Source organism: Podarcis cretensis (assembly GCF_951804945.1).
Source record: "Podarcis cretensis genome assembly, chromosome: 14".
NCBI lineage: Eukaryota > Metazoa > Chordata > Lepidosauria > Squamata > Lacertidae > Podarcis > Podarcis cretensis.
Window position 1 is genome coordinate 19,674,429 of NC_137183.1, and position 21,751 is coordinate 19,696,179.

Consider the following 21,751-nt stretch of genomic DNA (forward strand, 5'->3'; position numbering starts at 1 on the left):
AACAAAATTTATTAACATTTTATTTTCTACCTTATTTTTGAGCTGCTTGCCAGCCCCAAACAACCAGTTTGTGGACCAGCTCTGGTCTAGACATTAAAACAAAATTATACTTCTGCTTTACATCAGAACCAAGTCAGAATGAGAGAAAGGGAGGGGCTTTTCTACACAAGTGTATGACAAATATTTGGCTATACAGTACAGCAAATTCAGATGGGTGAAGGTGGTTTTCCTTCAACCCACTCAGATTATAATGGCAAAAAAACCAAAAAAACAAAAACAGTTTAGATCAGGTAGCAATGCAGTATTTGAAAAGGCCTCATTTCTGGAAAGCTCTCCTTCCTATGGAGAGGCACCTGACACTTTTTTTTTCTGAAATCTGTTTTTACTGCTCTGCTGTTTTAATACATATTCATTTTCCAATCCAACATTTAGTTTATATTCACATTTAAACAAGACAGACTTGCAATAGTTTACCTGTATAAAAATCTTTCAGATTTTTGTATCATAATGGTAGGAAACTTTCTATAAAGCTATTGCTTCCCACACATATCAAACATAATTTTACATTAATGATTTAACCAACACTTTATTTAGCTACATAATTATATATGTATAATTACCGTACTTTTCGCTCTATAACACGCACCCGACCATAACACGCACATAGTTTTTAGAGGAGGAAAACAAGAAAAAAAATATTCTAAACAAAACAGTGGCTGTATGATTTTTGTGGTTCATGCTGTGGCCACAGACATGTGATCTGACGGTGAGTTTGGGGTAGCCCAATGCAAAAATCCTGAGGATCCATGTGGACCCATGCTTTGTAACTACGTTTTTGCACCACTGCGGCCCCAGGCAACAGTGGGTGCGTGATATTTTTGGTGCAAGCTGTAGCCATGGACATGCTATGTGATCTGATGGTGAATTTGGAGTGACCCAGTGCAAAAATCCTGAGGATCCATGTGGATCCGTGCTTTGTAACCCCGTTTTAAGTGGGGAGGGAAGGAAAAGCACTCAAGGGACAAGGAGCACGCGTGGGGTGTGTGGAGAAGGATGCTGCTAATAATGCAGAAGAGGGGTATAAGAGGAGAAAGCTCCTCTCCTCTCTCGCTTTGCTCCTTTAAAGCAAGCAGGCTTTCTTTCCCTCTCTCCTCCCCACTCAGCGGCTCTTCTCCCGCTTTGCTGTTTCAAACTGAGCCACGGAGGAGGGAAGGAAGGGGAACCATGGATCCTCTGCTCACGACTGCAGCAGATCCCCCCGCCATCCATAGGCATTCGTTCCATAACACGCACAGACATTTCCCCTTACTTTCTAGGAGGAAAAAAGTGAGTGTTATGGTGCAAAAAATACGGTATATTCAGCTCTTATAATCCACAGGAAGCCATGAAGTATGAAATTCTATACTACTGGATTCAATAATGTTTCTCTGAGAGGTTCTTCCTTTGTATTTGCTGCCTTCTTTTAATGAAACTCAACCAGTAAGGAGATGTAACAGTGGACATATCTCCATAATGGAAAAGGGGGTTGCTGTACATTTGCATCAAAGCAGAGTTGTGGCAGATAAAGATGCAGAAATTCCTGTTATTACAGTGGTACCTCTGGTTACGAACTTCATTTGTTCCAGAGGTCTGTTCTTAAGCTGAAACCATTCTTATCCTGAGGTGCACTTTCGCTAATGGGGCCTCCTGCTGTGCACAATTTCATTTTTAAAAAATATATATTCACTTTAACACACCAAAAATAAAAGACAAATATCCATCAAAACAAAGCAAAAAGAAAATTAATACACTGAATAGTAATCTCAAAACCTTAAAATAAAAATAGTCTTTTCCTATAGGCCAGACTTTCCATCTATTCCTGAAAGATTCTTACTTTGCCTAGCGTGGAGGAGTCACAGTAGATTAAAATGTGGATTGTTCATTCACCTTTGTGCAGTATCTGCAGGTACAGATAGGTAGCTTAATGCATTACTGCCATGAAATCTCCTGCCTCCCCCAACGAAAGTAAATTTGACTAATTATTTTGGTAGTTTTTGAGGTTTCACAGTAAGTAATATTGTTTTAATACTATTTCTCCAAACCAAAGATCTCACTGCAAATGGGTATTAATCCAACTCAACAAAATTAGTTTATTGCTACAAAACAACTTCAACTAAGGACATAGCAATGACCTGGTCATTTCAGCAAATAACACTTCCTGATGCTAGACTGATAGCTCCAAAAAGCACAGGAGCACTATCATTCCCCATACTAGATCTGAAGACTGAATAGGGGAAAGTCATTACCTTAATTGCCCTGCTTATGATCACCAGAGACATGTGGTTGTCCGTAAAAAATGGAAAACTGGACTAGATGGGCCTTGGCGTTTGATCAAGCAAAATAGGTTCTTACCACATGTTATATGGCAACAAACCCAGGCTTGTTACCAAGTGTGAACTCAACAACAGGATGCAGTCAGCCTCGCTCTCTTAAATCCAACACCTCTATACGATACACAAGTTTCCAAAGATAGAAATGTTTCATTCACATAATAAGCCTTTATGTTCTTAATATTTGCACAAAAATGTTCCATTCTATTCCCAATAAAAGATCTCTTCCCATTTGTAAATAATTCCCTTCGTATGTATGAATTTTTGCATTTGGACACCTAAACATTCATATATTCACTGGATACTCACTCTTTGGTTAGAAGAGAGCATGACTTGAGTAGAAAGCGGGACAAAGGAGTGTCTTGGTATATGAGATCTGGAGGGGCAGTTGGGCTCTTCAGATTCAAGCAGCGGACAATAATGTAAAGAACAGCAGCTACAGCAGCCAATTTTACCCCATCGAATACTGCCGGCAGCTCAGGGGTTTCCATTAAGGAATTCATCTTGAAATCTATGAAAGAAAAATAAAGCTCAGAAATCTATTTTCAGCAACTGAGACATGCTTACAAAGCGGTGCCATGGAACAGTGTTGTTAGAAATGCTTTCATGTATAAAAAACATTCATAAAAAGCCCAGATCAGGGCAGGCTCACACAGAACAGATTATCCAGTTTAGCTTAAGAGCTATGTGTACATACACAATAAATCTCTAGACTCTACACCAGAACATTTTGACAAAGCAGAGATTTCTGTTCTTGGTTGACAATCCTTATCTTTATTTTTATCTCTATATTACCAATTAAAGATTAGACACTCCAAAGAACAACTGCATGACAGAATTATCAGTCAGCTGCTTTGACAGTGTCTAGGATTCTGTAGACAGTGTTTAGAATTAGGATATTTATTCCAACCCCCCCCCCCAAATGCTGTCTAAATGTTGTTTGATGACTCTGCCAGTATTGATAAAGCTTCTATCCAAGCAAATGATACAAAGGAACAATTCTGGTGCCTATTCTAAAAACAAAATCAGCTAACTGAAACAAGATACAAGAATCGCAAGAGAAGTTACACAAAGATGCTGAATCATGGAGGAGTAGAAGCAAATGCATCCATGCAGGAGATGACTTGTGCAACTGTCAATGGCAAGGAGTGTCTATTGTCAGCACCAGCTGGTTTGCCAGCTACAGCCATTCCTTGACAAACTTGCCACATAAACATGGTTGGATAACCTTGAATTTCTTTTCTTTTCTTTTTTTTAATAATTTTTATTCATTTTTCAGATAGATAACAAAAACAATACAAAACAGTATAATTTCAATCTCATCATTTCGTACCCTTCTTTCTTTTGACTTCCCCATACCTCCCCATCCCTGCATCCTTGTTTAATAGTTCTTTAGCAACCCTTAGGTCCATTATCTTAATTCCCTTTCATAAAGATTCCTTTAGTTTTTTTGATTATTGCTGCAATTCTTTACCTCTTACCCCCTGACATCTTAACATTCCTCAATTTTACAATTATTTTTAAGATATATTTTGAATTTCTTCCAGTCCTCTTCCACTGTCTCCTTCCCCTGGTCACGGATTCTGCCCGTCATCTCGGCCAGTCCCATAAAGTCGATCACCTTTATTTGCCATTCTTCCAGAGTAGGTAGTTCTTGCGTCTTCCAATACTTTGCCAGTAGAATTCTTGCTGCTGTAGTGGCATATATAAAAAAATTCCTGTCCTTCCTTAACACCACTTGGCCAACCATGCCCAAGAGGAAAGCCTCTGGTTTCTTAGGAAAAGTCCACTTAAGGACCTTCTTAATTTCATTATAGATCATTTCCCAGAAAGCTTTAAACTTTGGGCAGGTCCACCAAAGGTGGTAGAAAGTGCCTTCAGTCTCATTACATTTCCAACACTTATTATTAGGCAAGTGGTAAATTTTTGCAAGCTTGACTGGGGTCATGTACCACCGATAGATCATTTTCATAATATTTTCTTTTAAAGCATTACATGCAGTAAATTTGATACCGGTGGTCCATAACTGTTCCCAGTCAGCAAACATAATATCATGACCAATATCTTGTGCCCATTTAATCATTGCTGATTTCACCGTTTCATCCTGTGTATTCCATTTCAACAGCAAGTTATACATTTTTGATAAGTTCTTAGTATTGGTTTCCAACAGTTCTGTTTCTAGTTTTGACTTCTCTTTCTGAAATCCTATTTTTCTGTCCTGTTTAAATGTCTCATTTATCTGATGGTAATGCAACCAATCTCGAACCTTAGGCTTTAGTATCTCATAACTCTGAAGTTTCACCCTTTCACCATCATATTCTAGAATCTCATGATATTTTGGCCATTTAGAGTCCATATTAAGCTTTTTTACTTCCCTAGCTTCCATTGGTGACACCCACCTAGGGGTTTTACTTTCCAGCAGATCTTTATATCTAATCCAAACATTATACAATGCTTTCCTCACAATATGGTTTTTAAAACTTTTGTATACCTTTACCTTGTCATACCATAAGTATGCATGCCAACCAAAGCTATTGTCATACCCTTCCAGGTCCAAAATGTCAGTGTTCTCAAGAAGTAGCTAGTGTTTCAACCAGCAGAAAGCTGCCGATTCATAATAAAGTCTTAAGTCCGGCAGGGCAAACCCCCCTCTATCCTTTGCATCAGTTAAGATCTTAAATTTAATTCTGGGCTTTTTGCCCTGCCAGACAAATTTTGATATGTCTTTCTGCCACTTCTTGAAACAATCCATCTTGTCCAAAATCTGCAACGTCTGGAATAAAAACAGCATTCTAGGCAATACATTCATCTTAATAGTAGCAATTCGGCCTAACAAGGAAAGTTTCAACCTTGACCATATTTCTAGATCCTTCTTTACCTCTGCCCAACTTTTTTCATAATTATCCTTAAATAAATTCACATTCTTGGATGTTAAGTTTAACCCCAGGTATTTTACCCTTTTTGTTATTTCCAGGCCTGTTTCATTCTGAAAACTCTCTCTTTCTTCCATTGTTAAGTTTTTTTCCAACACTTTCGTTTTTTGTTTGTTCAATTTAAAACCTGCTACTCGACCAAATATTTCAATCAGTTCTAATACTCTTTTAGTACTAGTGTCTGGCTGTTGCAAGGTCAATACTAGGTCATCTGCAAATGCTCTTAACTTGTAATGTCTAACTCCGACCTGAACTCCTTTAACCAACTGGTCCTTTCTAATCATGTTTAACAAAACCTCCAGGACTGATATAAAAAGCAAAGGGGATATTGGGCACCCCTGCCGTGTACCTTTTTCTATGGGTATTTCTTCTGTAACCACATTGTTTACAATTAACTTGGCCTTTTGTTGGGAATATATTGCACCTATACCGTTTTCAAAACCTTGGCCTACCCCCATCCCTTGGAGATTCTTTTTCATAAAAGTCCAGCAGATATTGTCAAAGGCTTTCTCCGCGTCCACAAAAATCAGAACTGCTTTCCTGTTAATGTCAACATCTAGCAACTCTAAAATGTCTATAATGTTCCTCACATTGTCTGACATATATCTCCCTGGGAGAAAGCCTGTTTGGTCCTTATGAATCTCCTCTATCAACACTCTTTTCAATCTTTTTGCCAAAATGTCTGCAAAAATTTTGTAATCCACATTGAGTAAAGATATAGGGCGGTAGTTTCTAACCTGGTTCTTTTCAGTTTCTGTCTTCGGTATAAGTGAGATGAAAGCCTCTTTCCACGATTCAGGTGCCTTTTTCCCCTTCAGAATTTCATTGCAAACTTCCTTCAATGGTTGTAGCAACCATTCTTTCAGCATTTTGTAGTATTTAGCCGTAAGGCCGTCTGGTCCTGGTGATTTTCCCAATTTCATATTTTGGATGGCGCCCTCTATTTCTTGTTCTGTTATTTCCTCATTTAAGATCCTTTTACTTTGCTCTGGAATTTTTGGTAAGCCGTATTTTCTGATGAATTCTTCTATTTCTTGTTCATTAATTGGCCCTTGCGCATACAATTTCTTGAAAAAACTTTGAAAACAATTGTTTATCTCATTAGGTTTGTGGATAATTTTTCCATCCATTTCTAGACTTGTTACAGTGTTCATTTTCTGCCTTTTTTTCAATTGCCATGACAGAAGTTTCCCGCATTTGTCCGCTGATTCGAAAGTTCTTTGTCTCATTTGCTTTATCTTCCATTCTATTTGTTGGTTCATGAGCTCCATGTACTGCATCTGATAAAACTTTATTTCTCTCAAAATCTCATGGGACTTTGGTTTGGACCTCAATTTCTTCTCTCCTTCTTTTATTTTTTCTAGGATCTTTTCCTTCCTCTCATTTTGTTGCTTCCTCTTTATAGAGTTCTGTTGGATTAAGAAACCTCTCATCACGGCTTTGCTTGCATCCCAAATTATTCTCTTTTCCACATCTGTTTTCCTATTAATCTCAAAGTAATCTTTTAATGTTTTAAGGGCCTTCTTGTGGATCTCTTCATCCTTAAATAGGGTGTCATTCATTCTCCATCTAAAGGATCCAGTTGTTGTTAGTTTCATCTCCATCTTCACCGCATTATGGTCGGAGCAAGTTTTTGGACATATTTCTACTTTTTTTGTTCTTGACGCCAGACTGCTAGAAATCCAAATTTGGTCTATTCTTGTCCATGTCATTTTTGCCTCAGAGAAGAAAGTTCCCTCTCTCTCTAGAGGATTCCTTGTTCTCCAAATATCAATCAAGTCCATAGTTTCAGTCATTTCAAAAAAGATCTTTGGTAGTCTCCCTTCTTTTGAGATCACTTGTCTCTGTGCTTTGTCCATGTTTGTTGAGACAACTCCATTCATATCTCCCATCATTACGATTTTATAGTCTATAAAATCAACTAGTGTCTCATGCAACTTCTTAAAGAATTCGGCCTTCCCCTCGTTTGGGGCATATACTCCAACAATCAAAATCTTTTCTCCTTGAATTTGTATTTCAATTGCCAGGTATCTTCCTTGTTCATCTTTAAATATCAATTTTGGGGCCAATTTTTCCTTTGCATAGATCACCACTCATCTTTTCTTCACTTTGTCTGATGAGATAAATTCTTGACCAAGTCTCTTATTTATCAATAATTTCCTGTGTATCCTGGCAATATGGGTTTCTTGCAAACATATTATATCTAATTGTTCTCTCTTCAAAATGTGAAAAATTTGTCGTCTTTTCCGAGGGAGGTTCAAGCCATTGCAGTTCCAACTAAGAAGTTGCAGAGACATTTTGTGTTTAAGTAGCTGTTCCTCCAACTGCTCCAAGCTTCTGTTCTTCCTCCGATGGTGGTGGTAAAAGTCCAAATGATAAGTTTGCTATATCAGGTGGTTCTTTCTCCTCTGCAGTTCCTTTCTGTAAATCCTCCAGGTATCTCTCCAGAAATTGTTCTTTGTCCTGAATTGTTTTTATTTTAATCTTTCTTCCTTTAAAGTTAAAGGACAGTCCTTGTGGGAACTCCCATCTGAATGGTATGGTATTTTTCTTCAACAGGTCTGCTAGGCTTTTATAGTAGGTCCTCACCTCTAAAATATATTTGGGAATGTCCTTAAAAATCTGTATTTGACAGTTTTGGATCACCAGTGCTTTTTGATAATGCAAGTTCAATATTTTATCTCTTTCTTCTTTTGATCTCAGTGTAATTAGACAATCCCTTGGTTTCTTGTCTTGCCTCCTTCCCAGCCGAAAGGCTGTTGTTATCTCAAATTCATCATCTTCCGCCCATTCCTCTTGCCAAAAAGCTATAAAGTTCTCTGTAAGGAATTCCACAAGGTTGTCCCCTTCCCCTTCAGGAACCAGTCTAAGTTTTAAATTCTTCTCTTTCCTCTGAAGTTCCAATAAAGAGAGGGCTGCATCATGCTCATTCACTTTTTTAATAATAGGCCCAACCTTTTCCCTTGTCTCCTCAGCCGTATTTTTTTGCACTTTCTGCAATCTTTCGTGTTTCAGAGCTCTCCTGGATTAATCTATTTATAGAATCTGTATTAGACTTTACACTGGCTGTATTAACATCTAGTCTTGTTGTCAACTCTGTTAATTTTTTGGAGTTCTCTGTCGATAGCTTTGTCAGTGCTTCCAGAGATTGATTTATTTTAAGAAGTGCCTGTGTCATAGGATCCATAGAAGCTGCTGTTTTTTCCTGTGCAGCTGGTGCAGTTCCTGATATGGAGCCCCTTTTCTTCTGGGATTGTTTTGCTTTAAGCCTTGTTACTATCTCTTCTGTAGGGCCACTCATATCCTCAAGGTCGTTTTCACAGAGTTAGTTTCCAAGTGGAAAATCCCACTGTTACTTTTCCAAATGCATTCAATTGTATCCAAATGGCAAGGAGAAAAGACAAAGAAGCAAGAAAGTATAACAGTAGCCAGTAATTTCCCAAGTCCAAACCAAAAAGTCTCTGTCTTCTATGTAACCAAAATGCAACCAAAATGTAACCAAAATGCAACAGTGTAAGTCTAAGGTCCAGTAACTTTGTTTTGCAAGCCCCCACTTTAAAAAGTTTGACAGTTCATGTCCCGGTGTCTTGTTTGGGCAGCCCGTCCTGGGGGGGGGGGGGTTTGACAGTGGAAGGTCTTATTTTCCCAATCGTTTTCCGGCAGATTAACAATGTCCCAATCCCTTCCCCCCTTCTCCTGCCTTTCGGGGGGGAAATTTAGTCCGATGTCAGTTTGACAGCTTAAAAAAAAAAAAAGAAAGGTTCCCTTCAAATGCAGCTTGATTTTTCGTTGCTTTGTTTCTCCTGCAGCTCCGGGGAGGCAGACTTCCTTAATTTATGCCTTTCCCGTTTTCAGCCAAATTTCTTATTTTAGAGTCCCGTCAATTTCCAGTCTTACTCACGGGTGTTGTAGTCAATTTCCAGTTACAGGAAGGAATCGGCGCTCTCCGTTCATGGCGACGCGGCTTCACTCCGCTAGCTGGGTGACGACTCTCAGCACCGCGCTTACCCCGATGCCGCTCAGAAGCCTTTAAAAAGGCTCCTTCACAGTGCCGGGGGGCGCAAAAGGTGCCCACTGAATCTCCTTTGTTCACAGGCTCCGCGCCTGTGATTTTAGGGGTCCCCCGCTCGCCGTAGCGGGTAAGACCCGAACTAGCGAAGCAGTCCTGCCTCGGAGCTCGAGGCTCGGACCGCCATTAAACGCTGGCGCCGACCGGAAGTCGGATAACCTTGAATTTCTATCCTATTCTACCTACCTTAAGAGCCCAAAGAAGAGCACAGATAAGCAAAGAATACAAACATTACAACCTTAAAAACGCAATACAGAATATCAGTAAAGCAATTAAAAAAACACAAACACAACACAAAATAATATCAATAATACAATTTAAGACACAGAACTCACAAGTACAACAGAAAAGGAATTCATTGGCCCCATTCTCCTTTCCTGGATAAACAAGTGGGGTCCCTCAGGAACAGTGTAATAATTATGATGTAAGGGACAATCACAGCCCTACCACGAAGGAGTTCTGCTTTGAGGCTGCAGCCACAGAGATGTACCTATCCTATATCGCCAGCAAAAAGGCCATGTCCACTGATGGGACCACAAGTGGGGGCTACCCTCTAGATCTAAGGCTTATGTAAGTGCTGAGGTTATGTGGCCAATTACATGGCTTGCTGGACTAGTAAAAACTGCATTGTAATTTTTATCCAACAATCTGATGACATGTTATGGTAATGGTTAACGTCACTGCAATAGCCCACTCTGTTTTATGTTGCTTTTTATGTTGTATCCCACCCTGGGATCATTATGATGAATGGTGGGCTTGTAAAATGAATATAATATTAGTGAAAAACACAACCATCTGTTATTACTAAGCTCAATTTGTTACTGCAGTTTCTCTCGTTGAAGCTTTTAAGAGTTTCCACAGAACTAACAAGCTACAAAAGTCCATGTGAACATGGCAATGAGTAAGGCTGCTTGTCCTTGAGCTCTGTGGTCTGTTTTAATTTGTTATTTTGAATAGTTTTAAAGTCAGTTGGCTCAGCCACTAATGTTAATTGCATTATACAGGCAAGGAGCATGTCTGCTTTTACTTTTACGTGGGCTTAAAAGCAATATATTTTAATTGGAGGACAGGCACTGGGAGAGTAGCATTTAGCATTCAACTGGTAAGGAATGCTTTTTAAAAGCTCACTGCGACGAAGGACTCTGCAGATTCAGATTCAGATTAGATTTATTGCGGCCATTGGCCCATAACGAAAACAATACATCCAAATTTATCCATAGACAATACAATTTAAACAGTTCCAAGTTAAAACACCCATATAAAACCAATTTTACTTCAGTTAAGTAAACACTATACACAATAAGCTCCCTCTATGTAAACCGCAATTCAAATCCATCAGATTTTTGGGGGTATGCATCTTGGTTCTGGCACTTATTAATGGTTCTTAAGTTTAGCTAAGCTGTCAGAGTCATACAGTGCACCATTTCTCCTCTTTTGAAATAAAACATTAATCAGGTATCTAGCGACTGCAAGGGATCTACTTGTATCTTCGTCGTTTAATAGGTATATTATTTGGGCTTCCTGAGGTCCATCTGCAATTCTCGATAAATATGGGGCCAGAAACTTGGACCGTGCAGCCGAATGTGATGGACAACAGAAGATTATATGATATAACGATTCTATAGATCCACTTTCACAGTCGCAGAGGAGTGAGATCTGTCCGTTGGAGCGTCTGTTACCCAACACATCTGATGGGAAGGACTCTGCAGTTTTAACAGTTTTAATACAGTTACCACAAAAACACAGACCCGTAGTGCTTTAGATAAATTGTCTGGAACTCCTTTGTCAGGTTTAGTCCACAAATCTATGCTTGACTATTGTGAATCAAGGGAGGCAGAAGTAATTGCAAAGCAAGATGAAATTAATTTGTCTTATATGGACTACCTGGTTCTTCATATGGCAAGAGTGCAAGAAATGGGGCTGGAGATGCCTTATCTCAAGTAAGAGGTTTTGCTACACCTCTATTGAAAGCTTAACTAACTGGTTAGCTGATCTGGACTTGTTAGGAGCCGATACATATGCTCCCGGGCAACGTAAGCTTCTTCCATATAATAAAACCTCAACAACAATTTTGGCACGATAGACTCGGCCACAACTGAGACCAGCAGAAAAAGCATTGCTAGATTACATACCAAAATAGCAGCACTCTGTTTAGCAATAATTTGCAGGATGTTGAGAGTAGTCCTTGACAACTCTCAAATAATGCATTCAATCACATAAAACCCACCTTGTGCTGTGTGCCACTTATTCTTAAATGCAGGAAACTCGGGAATCATCTAAGCAAATATGTTGTTCAAATCAAGGTTAACCTATAAAATAAGAGACAAACTGAATGTTATTTTACTGGCAATAATAACACAGCAAAAGTCACAACAGGCTCAGAGCACAACCCATCTAGAACACAAGAGGATAGCTGTCATAGGTCCACTTCATGCAAGCCAGCTACCCAGGGGCCATCTGAAGTTGAAGAGAGCTAATCATGTGCAGTAGCCCACCATATGAATCTGTGAATATGATTTGCTTCCATGTTTTGGCAAAACCATATTGCAAAGACAACAGCATGGCAGAAGATATAATCTATACATAGATGTATATATACATATAATCTATGTAACAGTATGTTACATCTATGTAACAGTATGTTACATCTATGTAACAGATTTATATATACATATAATCTATGTAACAGTAGTAGATTCCCATTTTATACAACAAAAAGCCAATAAAAGCTGGCATAATCAGCAATACTGGTGCCACGAGATATAGTCCTGTATAATATTTATGCTACATAGGAGAACAAGGTTGTACATCTGCCTGAGTCAAAATTAAGCTGACAATAAAAACTTTTGTACCTATAAACTATACAAAGTTGTTCAACCTGAATTCCTCTAACATTAGCAAAACTTGTATTGTTCAATATCAGCTGCCCCAACACATATCTGACAGCAGCAACGTTTTACCTGAAGAAAACTCAAAGAAAGTCTACATTGAAGTTAAGTCAATGCTAATGCAAAACTGTGCAAAATATCTGCTGGATGAAAGATGGTTGAAGTGATGGCTGTTACAATGGATAAAACCTTTGGTGTGCGTAATCACAGGAACTGAGGCAATACTGTAGAACAGGCTTCCTCAAACTCGGCCCTCCAGATGTTTTTGGCCTACAACTCCCATGATCCCTAGCTAGCAGGACCAGTGATCAGGGGTGATGGGAATCGTAGTCTCAAAACATCTGGAGGGCCGAGTCTGAGGAAGCCTGCTGTAGAAGAGTATAAAAGCAGAAACATATAGATATTATAATGCTTTGTAGAATATCCCTATGAAGGAAAGATTGGAGGGTGGGACTGATGAGATAAGATCAAATGCAACACCCTGTGCTAGCAATTAAATACTCTAGAAGAAACTAAACCAGCCTAAAGCAAAGGAAGTTAGTAATAACTCAAACTCCAATCAAGCTCTTGACATTTAAAGGGAATGTTTGCAGAAGTAGAGCATACACCCTTGCCGCACCCAGGGAAAAGGGAGGAAGGAATATGGCTGTAGTGTCATTCACCTCTTTAATAAGCTAAATAATTCAAAATTCAAAACTGGAATATGTTCTATATCCTTCAAAGGTATAAATGGCAGAGCCTGTTATCAAATGTACGGAGAGTACTTCCAATGGGCACTGATACAGTACTAAAAATAAATTGGAGTCTACTTACCTGACAAAGCAGAGAAGTCCACAAGTATCAAATGCATGCCTTTCATTTCCTATGTTTACTGCCCAAACAACTAAACTGGCAAAGAAGGCCAAGTGCTAATAAGGACATTAAGTTCAGAATGGGTGCTGCCCCTCCAAGACGAGTTAACAGTGGTGAATTCACAAGTGTGGGAAGGACAAGCTATCAACAGCCACTAGCCATGATGGCTATGTGCTACCTTCAATATTAGAGGTTGCTGGTGAGCACAAGTAGGGAGAGTGCTAACTGTGGGTTTTCCATAGCCATCTGGTTGGCCACTATGGGAACAGAATGCTGAACTAGATGAGCTTTTGGTCTGCTCCACCAAGGCTTTTATGCTCTTAGGAGAGCAGACTCCAAGACACGAGAGCTGGGTGAACATTGAGTCTTTAACAAGGAAGCATTCTAGTAATTAAACAGCAGGAATCCAGGAGCTGTAGCTTCAAGTCTGACAGCTCGGTAGAAATTGGGAAGCAAAGGGCAGTGTGTGTTAAACCAGCCCTCCCAAACCTGGTGTCCTCTAATTTGAAACTGATGTGAGCTGTTCTAAACATCAGGAGGGCACCAATTTGGAATAGGCTAATGTCCATGAGCATTAATTATCACCAGTTTAGTTATCTCTAATGTAGCTTAAGTTACCTTTGACAGATTCCTCTTTAGTCTGCTCCTAGGATGTTTAAAAGGAGAGGTGGCTGGGCATAGTGACATCTCATTCACTCTGGGGGTTTCTGTATTCCCCCATTGTGATGCTTTCCAATAGCAATGCATTTTACATTGAGGAGGGTAAGTGAGAAAGGGCTCTTGTGAGTCCTCAAAGGGGAGAACCTTTGTGAAAGGTTTCAGGTGCCAAAGCACCCAAGATCTTTGAAAAAGATTAGTGCCTTTGAGACTTCACAAGAGCTCTTTCTCTATTATTCTCCATATGACCAATTCATTACCTAATGTCATAGCCAACGCTACTAGGAAGCACCACAATGGGAAAGTCAGAATCCCCCAGTGAGCTGTTGCTACATCCAGACTCTTCTTTAAACATTCTAGGAACAGACAAAGAGAGGAAGCAGTTACCAGTAACAAAGCTGTCAGAAGCATGGGAGGGGGAATTTTAGGGCCAGTCTATAATACAGTATACCCAAATCACAACTGTGCTCATCTAGAGAAAAGGTGGAAGGGGACAGGAGAAAGGAAGGAAGAGGAGTGGAAATCAAATAATCTAAAAAAGACCTTTAGCACTCTCTTCTATTTGTTAATCTAGTTCCTCCAAGAAGACAGCAGTACTTACAACCAGCTCAACATTTTCTCCTTACCCAATGCCCTTTTTAAAAGCTAACAAAAGGAAGGGAAAGACTGTTCAAAGAATTGGAATTTGAGCTCACAGCTGTTCTTTCATCATTTATAAGAGCTACTTCTTACAATTCAGGGTGGAACACTCTTAACTCATATGCCATCCCCACTCGTCTCCGCCAAAGGTACCAGGGTTCAGAAACGCAGTTGCTCGGGGCATAGTCCATGTGTGTTTGCATAAACTGTCAGGTATCAGAAAAGTAAATAATTTTCTCCATCAGGAAAATAGGATATGAAGGAGGTTTTATTCAACATTTTTTCATTATCAAGAGGAAAGAGATTATTAATATATGGACTTTGTATTTTCAAGGATTGTGCAAGTGACCCAGTTTGAGGGACAGAGTTTCAGATTTGAAACATCTGAGGTCACTGCTCACTAATATTGCACAAGATCACTATCTAAGTTCAGATCTCCATCTGCATAAATTGGAATTAGCATAGTCTCTACCTGGATTTTTGATAAAGAAGCAATGTGCAAAGTATTTTATCCTCAAGGTGCTACAAAGGTATATCATACAAAGGTATGATAAAGGTCTACTACTTTGGACTGGATGGATGAAGCATTTAATGTACAGTCAAAAGCAAAAATAGAGATCACCAGTTACTGATGTTAATGAAAGCATTTATATGCCAAAGCACTACAGAAATTCTACAACCTAATATCTAAGGTTTGGAAATCTGCAGCCTCTATTTCAAAAAGATGTACATTTCACTTTGAAAGTTACTGAAGATCTGAAAGACATGCAAAGACTAATCCACTACAAGTCTGAATTCCACATACATTTCTATCTTTAACTAGTGCTTACATTCTTCAGTTCATGATTCTACACCTCAGAGAATACAATGAGGGTCAAATTAAATGCAGTTTGTGGAAGATCTGTTATTAAGATCTCTCACTTCTCATTCTTTTAAACTCCATATAAGCAATCAGAGGCTTCAGTCAGCATTGGCTCTCAATTTTGGGCCTCTTAGGTAATATGTCCTCAGGAAGCCCATCTGCTTGCAGCGTTCACCACTGCCTATTTGCTTGTGCTATGAATGACCCTATCTAGTAAGTAAAGCATCCTGTTTTTCTGCGTGGCCAAGCAGCTGCATTTGAGACACCCACAAAGCATAACACGATAGCAATAGCATTATATTCCCCAGCAACTAGGGACATGCTATCTCTAATCCTGGATGTGTGCCATAATCACTGATAGCCTTATCCTCCATAAATTTGTCTAATACCCTTTTAAAGCCACCTAAGTTGATGGCCATCACCACATCTTGCAAAAGCCAACTCCATAGTTTAATTATACGGAAGTATGAAGCGGGTGGCACTGTGCTCTAAACCACAGAGCCTAGGGCTTGCCAATCAGAAGGTTGGCAGTTTGAATCCCTGTGACAGGGTGACCTCCCGTTCCTCGGTCCCAGCTCCTGCCCACTTAGCAATTTGAAAGCATGTCAAAGTGCAAGTAGATAAATAGGTACTGCTCCAGCGGGAAGGTAAACAGTGTTTCCGTGCGCTGCTCTGGTTCGCCAGAAGCGGCTTAGTCATGCTGGCCACATGACCTTGAAGGTGTCTGTGGACAAATGCCGGCTCCTTCGGCCTATAGAGCGAGATGAGCGGGCAACCCCCGAGTCATCCGTGACTGGACCTAATGGTCAAGGGTACCTCTACCTATGAAGTACTTCCTATTGACTGTTCTGAATGTCAAATCATTCAGCTTTATTAAAATAATCTCTATCCACTTTCTTCACAAATTTTATAAACCATTATCATGTGCTTCTCACCTGCCTTCCCTCTCCAACTAAAAACCCCAAACACTATGACCTACACATTTTTCCAGTGCTGCACATGGAACTAGTATTAGAAGAGATCTTCTGCTTGCCAGAAGATGGACTTATCTACTTCTTCGTTTTCAATTGCAGTCGCTGGAAACATTTGCTGAGCTAAACAAGCTGCTATACAATTTAACTTCCCCATTGCAGTTCTGAATACTGGTTTGATGATGAGCAATATTTCATTCTATATACATTTTCAGGCCTACAGAATGTTCTCAAAAGAAAGTGAACTTTGGAATATAATCATTCATTGCTGAACTGTTACATAATTCTGACACGTACGTGATCTGCATTTTTTTAGTACTAAATGACAGGAAGTTCCAAATGTCCTACTGTATAATTAAACTGTAAATATTATTAGTCACAAGGCCAAACAGGTCACCAACAGTGATGCTAAATAGTTCTCATTTATTTTTTACATGCCAGTTATCAGCATGAGTTTATTTGCAACTAATTTTAAGCCACACAAATATTTTTTTAAAAAAAGAAAAGACAAAAATACCCTGCTTCTCCTATGTAAGAGCTCTGGTAATCTCTACTGCACAACCCAAAGTTTCCACTCCTAGATCTTCAAAATTATTTCTTCTATGAAATGTCATAGTAATTTAAGATTACACAGTATTCAGGATGAGAAGAAAACTTTGAAAGAATGCTATAAACCAAGCTGAAAGATAAACATTAATTCATAGCCAGCCAGCACCTTCAAAGTATAATAATAAGCAATTTCACATTTAGCGCCTTTCCCAACAAAGGGAAATCCCTCTCTATTTCAATAATGGAATCTAACTACCAAACAAAGCCTTCATGAATCTATAATTCCACAATAAAAACTTATCTTCCAAAATAGCTCAAAACTTCCTACACGATAACTAGAATGCTTAGATGATTATTTATTTGTCTCAGCTGCCTTAAGATATGAAAGTATCTGCCCAGGAGAGTGAAGGACTTTATAAAAGCAGACTGATCCAAACTCTGTTATAATGATAATGTTATAATGGCATGACATGACACAGTTTAGAAAGAAAAGAGTAGAACATGAATTTTAAAACAAATAGAGTACTGTAATAGTATAAAATATTAAAATCAGTTAAAGCAATTTGCAATCAGAAGAATTGGGTGGGTCCCTATAAGGGAGGGACAAAGTGATATTGTGGGCAAAATATTGGCTGTGAAGAAGACATGGATCCAGTAATATGTCAGATACGTTTTTTATTATATTATATGAGCAGTTTTGAGTGTCAGAACTCTTAAGAGATAAACACCCATGCCGTTTACTTAAACAGAAGCAACACTGTTGGACTCTGTGCAAGATAACTCTCGGAAGAGAGTTTCTTTTAAGTCCAAGAAAGGTTGACTGCTTGCAGTTGCTGTCTGTAACCTGAATAGTGAAAAAGCAGGAATTGTCTAAACGTAACTTCTGATTTATGCAGTATGATCCTTTGACAATGTTATGGGTGTATTGAATGATATACTAATACTAAGAGACCAATTAAAAGGCAAGGAGAATCAATAGGTCTACTCTGAGTAAATCTTAGTTGGACCATCACCTAAATCTTTTAGGTGATGGTCCAACTAGTAGTACATTTATCAAAGTAGTAGTACATTTATGAAAGTACTACTACAGATACACAGAACATATTTCAGAACAACTCATACAAACCATAGATCTTTCTTGACAGTTTTAAATTGACTCAGATACACAGAAAAAATATGCAAGTACATATTTTGGTATTTAGTAGATTTATATCCCATTTTTCAACCAAAGTCCCAAAACAGCTAACATCATTTATAAAATGTAACAGATAAATCAAGCAAATAGCAAGATGGCAAGGCCCACAGTGAATATAAGCACAAAAGTGCATTATCAAGAGTCACAAGACACATATTCAGCAGGAGACATTTGGTCTTTATTGCCGAAGAAGTCTCAGAAGGATCAGAGAAACCAAATTTGTTGCCACTCAAAGCCAGCATCCGCTCTGGCCTTTGTCACTGCATCTCTGCATCTCACTTTTCTGTATGAGACAACTTAGGATTGCCTATGCAGAACATGTATATACCACTGGGTGACAAGCCCTGCCAGCTATTTGTTTTAACTGCTACATATTACAGAATATGTACAGTTGTATTTAATACCCTTAAGGGTCACAATACAAGATTTACAGTACTTTTCATTTCTTCATGCAAAGCTAACAAGGTCGTCATTGACAAAACAGCAATTGGGTGAAATCTAAAGCAGCATAACTGTATAACACAAAAGAGCAAAAGTAAAAGGGAGAGGGAAATGCCCCCTTTTAGTCTTCTTGTGCATGGATTATTTTAGAATAAGTCTTATTCTATCAGTGTAATCTCATCTATTCTATGGCTTATAACAACATCAATTAATCAAAATAATCCCAGGTGATTGGAGCAACTAACTTTATAAACTGTCTTTAAATTAAGTAACCAATCTATAAAGCCTAGCTATAAGACAAGTGTGGAATAGATAAGATTCAGGAATAGGAAGACAAATGTCTACACATTACCTCACATTCCACCTGCAAGACAGTGCCCTTCCCTGCTTCTTGCTTCAGAATTTCATTGACATTTGTCATTATTCCCTCCGGCAACATATACTTGTAGAGAAGGGATAACAACTAATGTCAATGAAATTCTGAAGCATGCCTGGTGGGGCACCATTTTGCTGGCTGGATACGGGCACTGCACAGAAGATAATAATCACCAGTCAATATATAATAGGAAGTCTGTCTTGGGTACAATTCAGAAACAGCAGGAAGTAGAGAAACACCCTAGGAGGAACAGCGGGCTAGTTCAGTGAAATCTCCCAAAGCAGAAGCAACACATGGCTCAAAGGATAGAGGTGACTAGCACTTGGATAACCATAGTTTGGACCAGAAAGTAATAAACAAGATGACAGGAAGGGAAGCATATTTGAAAGAAAAATTAGGAAGAATATTTTTTACTCTGTGGGGAAAAGATGCTGAACCTAGGCAGTAAATGTTGCTGCCCTTGCACACACAAAAATATTGGGGAATAGGAGAAAAGGAGAGAGATGTGAAAACTCACCTCAACCCCCTACCCCAGTCCATAATGTAAGAAGAGGATAAACCGAGTCTAGTAATACTTCATGTTATATTAAACCCATGCAGTAATGGGGAAACAACAACAATGGGCATGTTAGATGGGGCGTAGCCCATGAAACCAAACCCATAAAACAGACAAGAGCCTTTGTAAGAGGTGAAAGAGGAAACAGTTGGTAAAGGACAGAACCTCAGCCATCACTGTTACAGACCATTTAGGATGAAAAAAGCAGAATGTTACAATTCTCGAGTTGTAGACCCTAGCATTTCTCAAGAGAATTTCCATTATGACAAAGAATAACCACATAAAATGCTGGTTTTTTTACAACTTTTACAACTTAATCTTGGAGTAATCGTTGTACCTCTTTACTACCTTTTCTGGGGCACAGGCAACCCCTGTTATTGAACAGGGGAGGACCCTTGCCTCCAGGCTTTGCTCACTAAATAGACCTTTATTCTGATGGGGGGGGGCTGTTTTTAAAACACAGCCCCGATACTGAAAACTCTCCCTCTTTCCCCAGTTTTGAAGTGACAGACCTGCTGATTTTAACGTGCAGAGAGAGGAAAGCTATAGGGAAGCCATTGGAGCCAGTATTTTTCGTTTAGGCTACTTTCTACACTCCATTATTAAGTAATACTCAAAGGGATGGAACAGTAACAAAATAATTGTGTGTGGCGGGGGGGGGGGGTTGTTGGAGAGGAGAGAACCTAAGAACCACCCTGCTGGATCAGGCTCTGGGCCCATCTAGCCTAGCATCTTATCCTCATAGCGACCAACCAAACGCTTGTGGAAAACCTATGAGAGAAAGAGAGCGGTTGAGAGGGAGAAGCCCACATAAGATGCTACGGCTCTCTCTGTGTGTGTGTGTTTGTGTGTGTGTATATGAAACATCTAATTAAAAATGTCTTTAAAATTAAATTAAACTAACAGTTTGAGGAGGGAGGTGGAGGAGAAGAAACAGAAGCTGGAAAGGAGAATAGGAGAAATCAACAGCAGGAATTTAGGTGGTTGTTATGGGGGGGGGGGAGAGAGAAGGGGCCTGCCTTTCCCTGCAGAGGGTGATGATGATGGATGGGCAGCCCGGGCATGGCTGGGAAAGGAAGGAGGCCTCTGGGCCAAGGTCACAAAGCCAACCCCGCCCCCCCCCGTTGTCGCCGCTTTGGGTGGCAAAATGGGGGGGGGGGGTGCGAGGCGGGGGAATCGACAGAAGCCCACCAGCCGCGCTTCCTCCCCACCCATCACCTGCTTCTCTCCGCCACGTTAGGCAGGTGCGAAGGTGCCTCGGCCTCCCGCTTCTCCCCCCCCCGGTCCAAGTGGAAGAAGGGCGAGGGGACTAATAGTCCCACCATATCCTCCCCCTCCCATTTTTTTTGGGGGGGGAGGGGGTTGTCTCTTGGTCGCCGCCCAATTTGGGAAATTGCCTCAGCCCCCCCCCCCACATAACATACATCCCTTTCCCCTTCTTCGTGCCCCCCCCCTTCCGCCAGCGCACCTCACGCCGCAGCCTCACCTGCGTAGGCCCGGTCCGGGCTCTCCCGCTCTCTCCTGTCTTGACTGCGACTCCCATCGAGATACGCCGCCACACACCCGCGCCTGGTTCGGGCTCCCAGCTTACCCCTCCCCGCTCCCTCTCCTCAGCCGCCGCCTTTGTCACTCCATTGGCGCCCGCGCCTGCCACTCTCCACCTTCAGCCGGCGCCGGATTGGCTGTCGGAAGCCGGCCTTTCGTCCGAGTGGGAACTGGGAAAGAGAAGGGGGTGGGAAGAGGAGGGCCTGGAGGTTGTCAGGGCGGCGGCGCCGGCGGCAGCGGCGGCGGTAGCAGCAACGACGCCGACGCCGCCCTGCCCTCCCCGCAGCAGTCCGGCGAAGAGGAGGAAGAGGAGGAGGATGCCCATTGGTTCCTTATGACGCAGTTGGGCGGAGACACGAGGCGCCATTGGGCCAGGAGGGGTGTCAGTCAGGGCTGGGTGGAGAAGTGACGCGTGCCTGAGCGTTGCGTCGCGCTGAGGGGAAAGAGGGAATGAGCGGGAAAGGGGCGGGATGGGTGTTGGTTTTTTTGTTTTTTTAATTTTTACCTCAGGTGGAAGATTCTGCCTCAGTTCTTTTCCCTCAGGCTGTATCATTCATTCATAATATTTCTTCATCGCCCTCCCTTTCCAAGAGAGTAACATACTGTACATACAAAAAATAAAAAAGAGCCACAAACTTCAAAAGCTCGAAATATTGTATAGAACAGAAAGGAGCCATAGCTCAACTATGAGAGCAGGTGAAGAAGAAGAAGAAGAGTTTGGATTTGATATCCCGCTTTATCACTACCCAAAGGAGTCTCAAAGCGGCTAACATTCTCCTTTCCCTTCCTCCCCACAACAAACACTCTGTGAGGTGAGTGGGGCTGAGAGACTTCAGGGAAGTGTGACTT

At 40.4% G+C, this 21,751-nt stretch overlaps 1 protein-coding gene across 3 annotated transcripts in view; it reads right to left on the reverse strand.

The window, feature by feature from the left end:
* ABHD2 (abhydrolase domain containing 2, acylglycerol lipase) overlaps positions 1-21,197 on the reverse strand; it is a 43,081-nt gene extending 21,884 nt beyond the window's left edge. Inside the window, exons 1-3 of one of the 3 annotated variants that reach the window (XM_079954335.1) lie at positions 20,844-21,196; positions 11,599-11,680; positions 2,679-2,880 (exon numbers count right to left, since the gene is read on the reverse strand). In XM_079954335.1, the coding sequence (XP_079810461.1) occupies positions 2,679-2,880; positions 11,599-11,647 (251 nt within the window). In that variant the 5' untranslated portion in view covers positions 11,648-11,680; positions 20,844-21,196. Of the gene's footprint in view, positions 1-2,678; positions 2,881-11,598; positions 11,681-13,729; positions 13,793-20,843 lie in introns of those variants that run through there. The other 2 variants (XM_079954336.1, XM_079954337.1) reach the window with 2 other exon arrangements.
* Between the last annotated feature and the right edge of the window lie 554 nt (positions 21,198-21,751).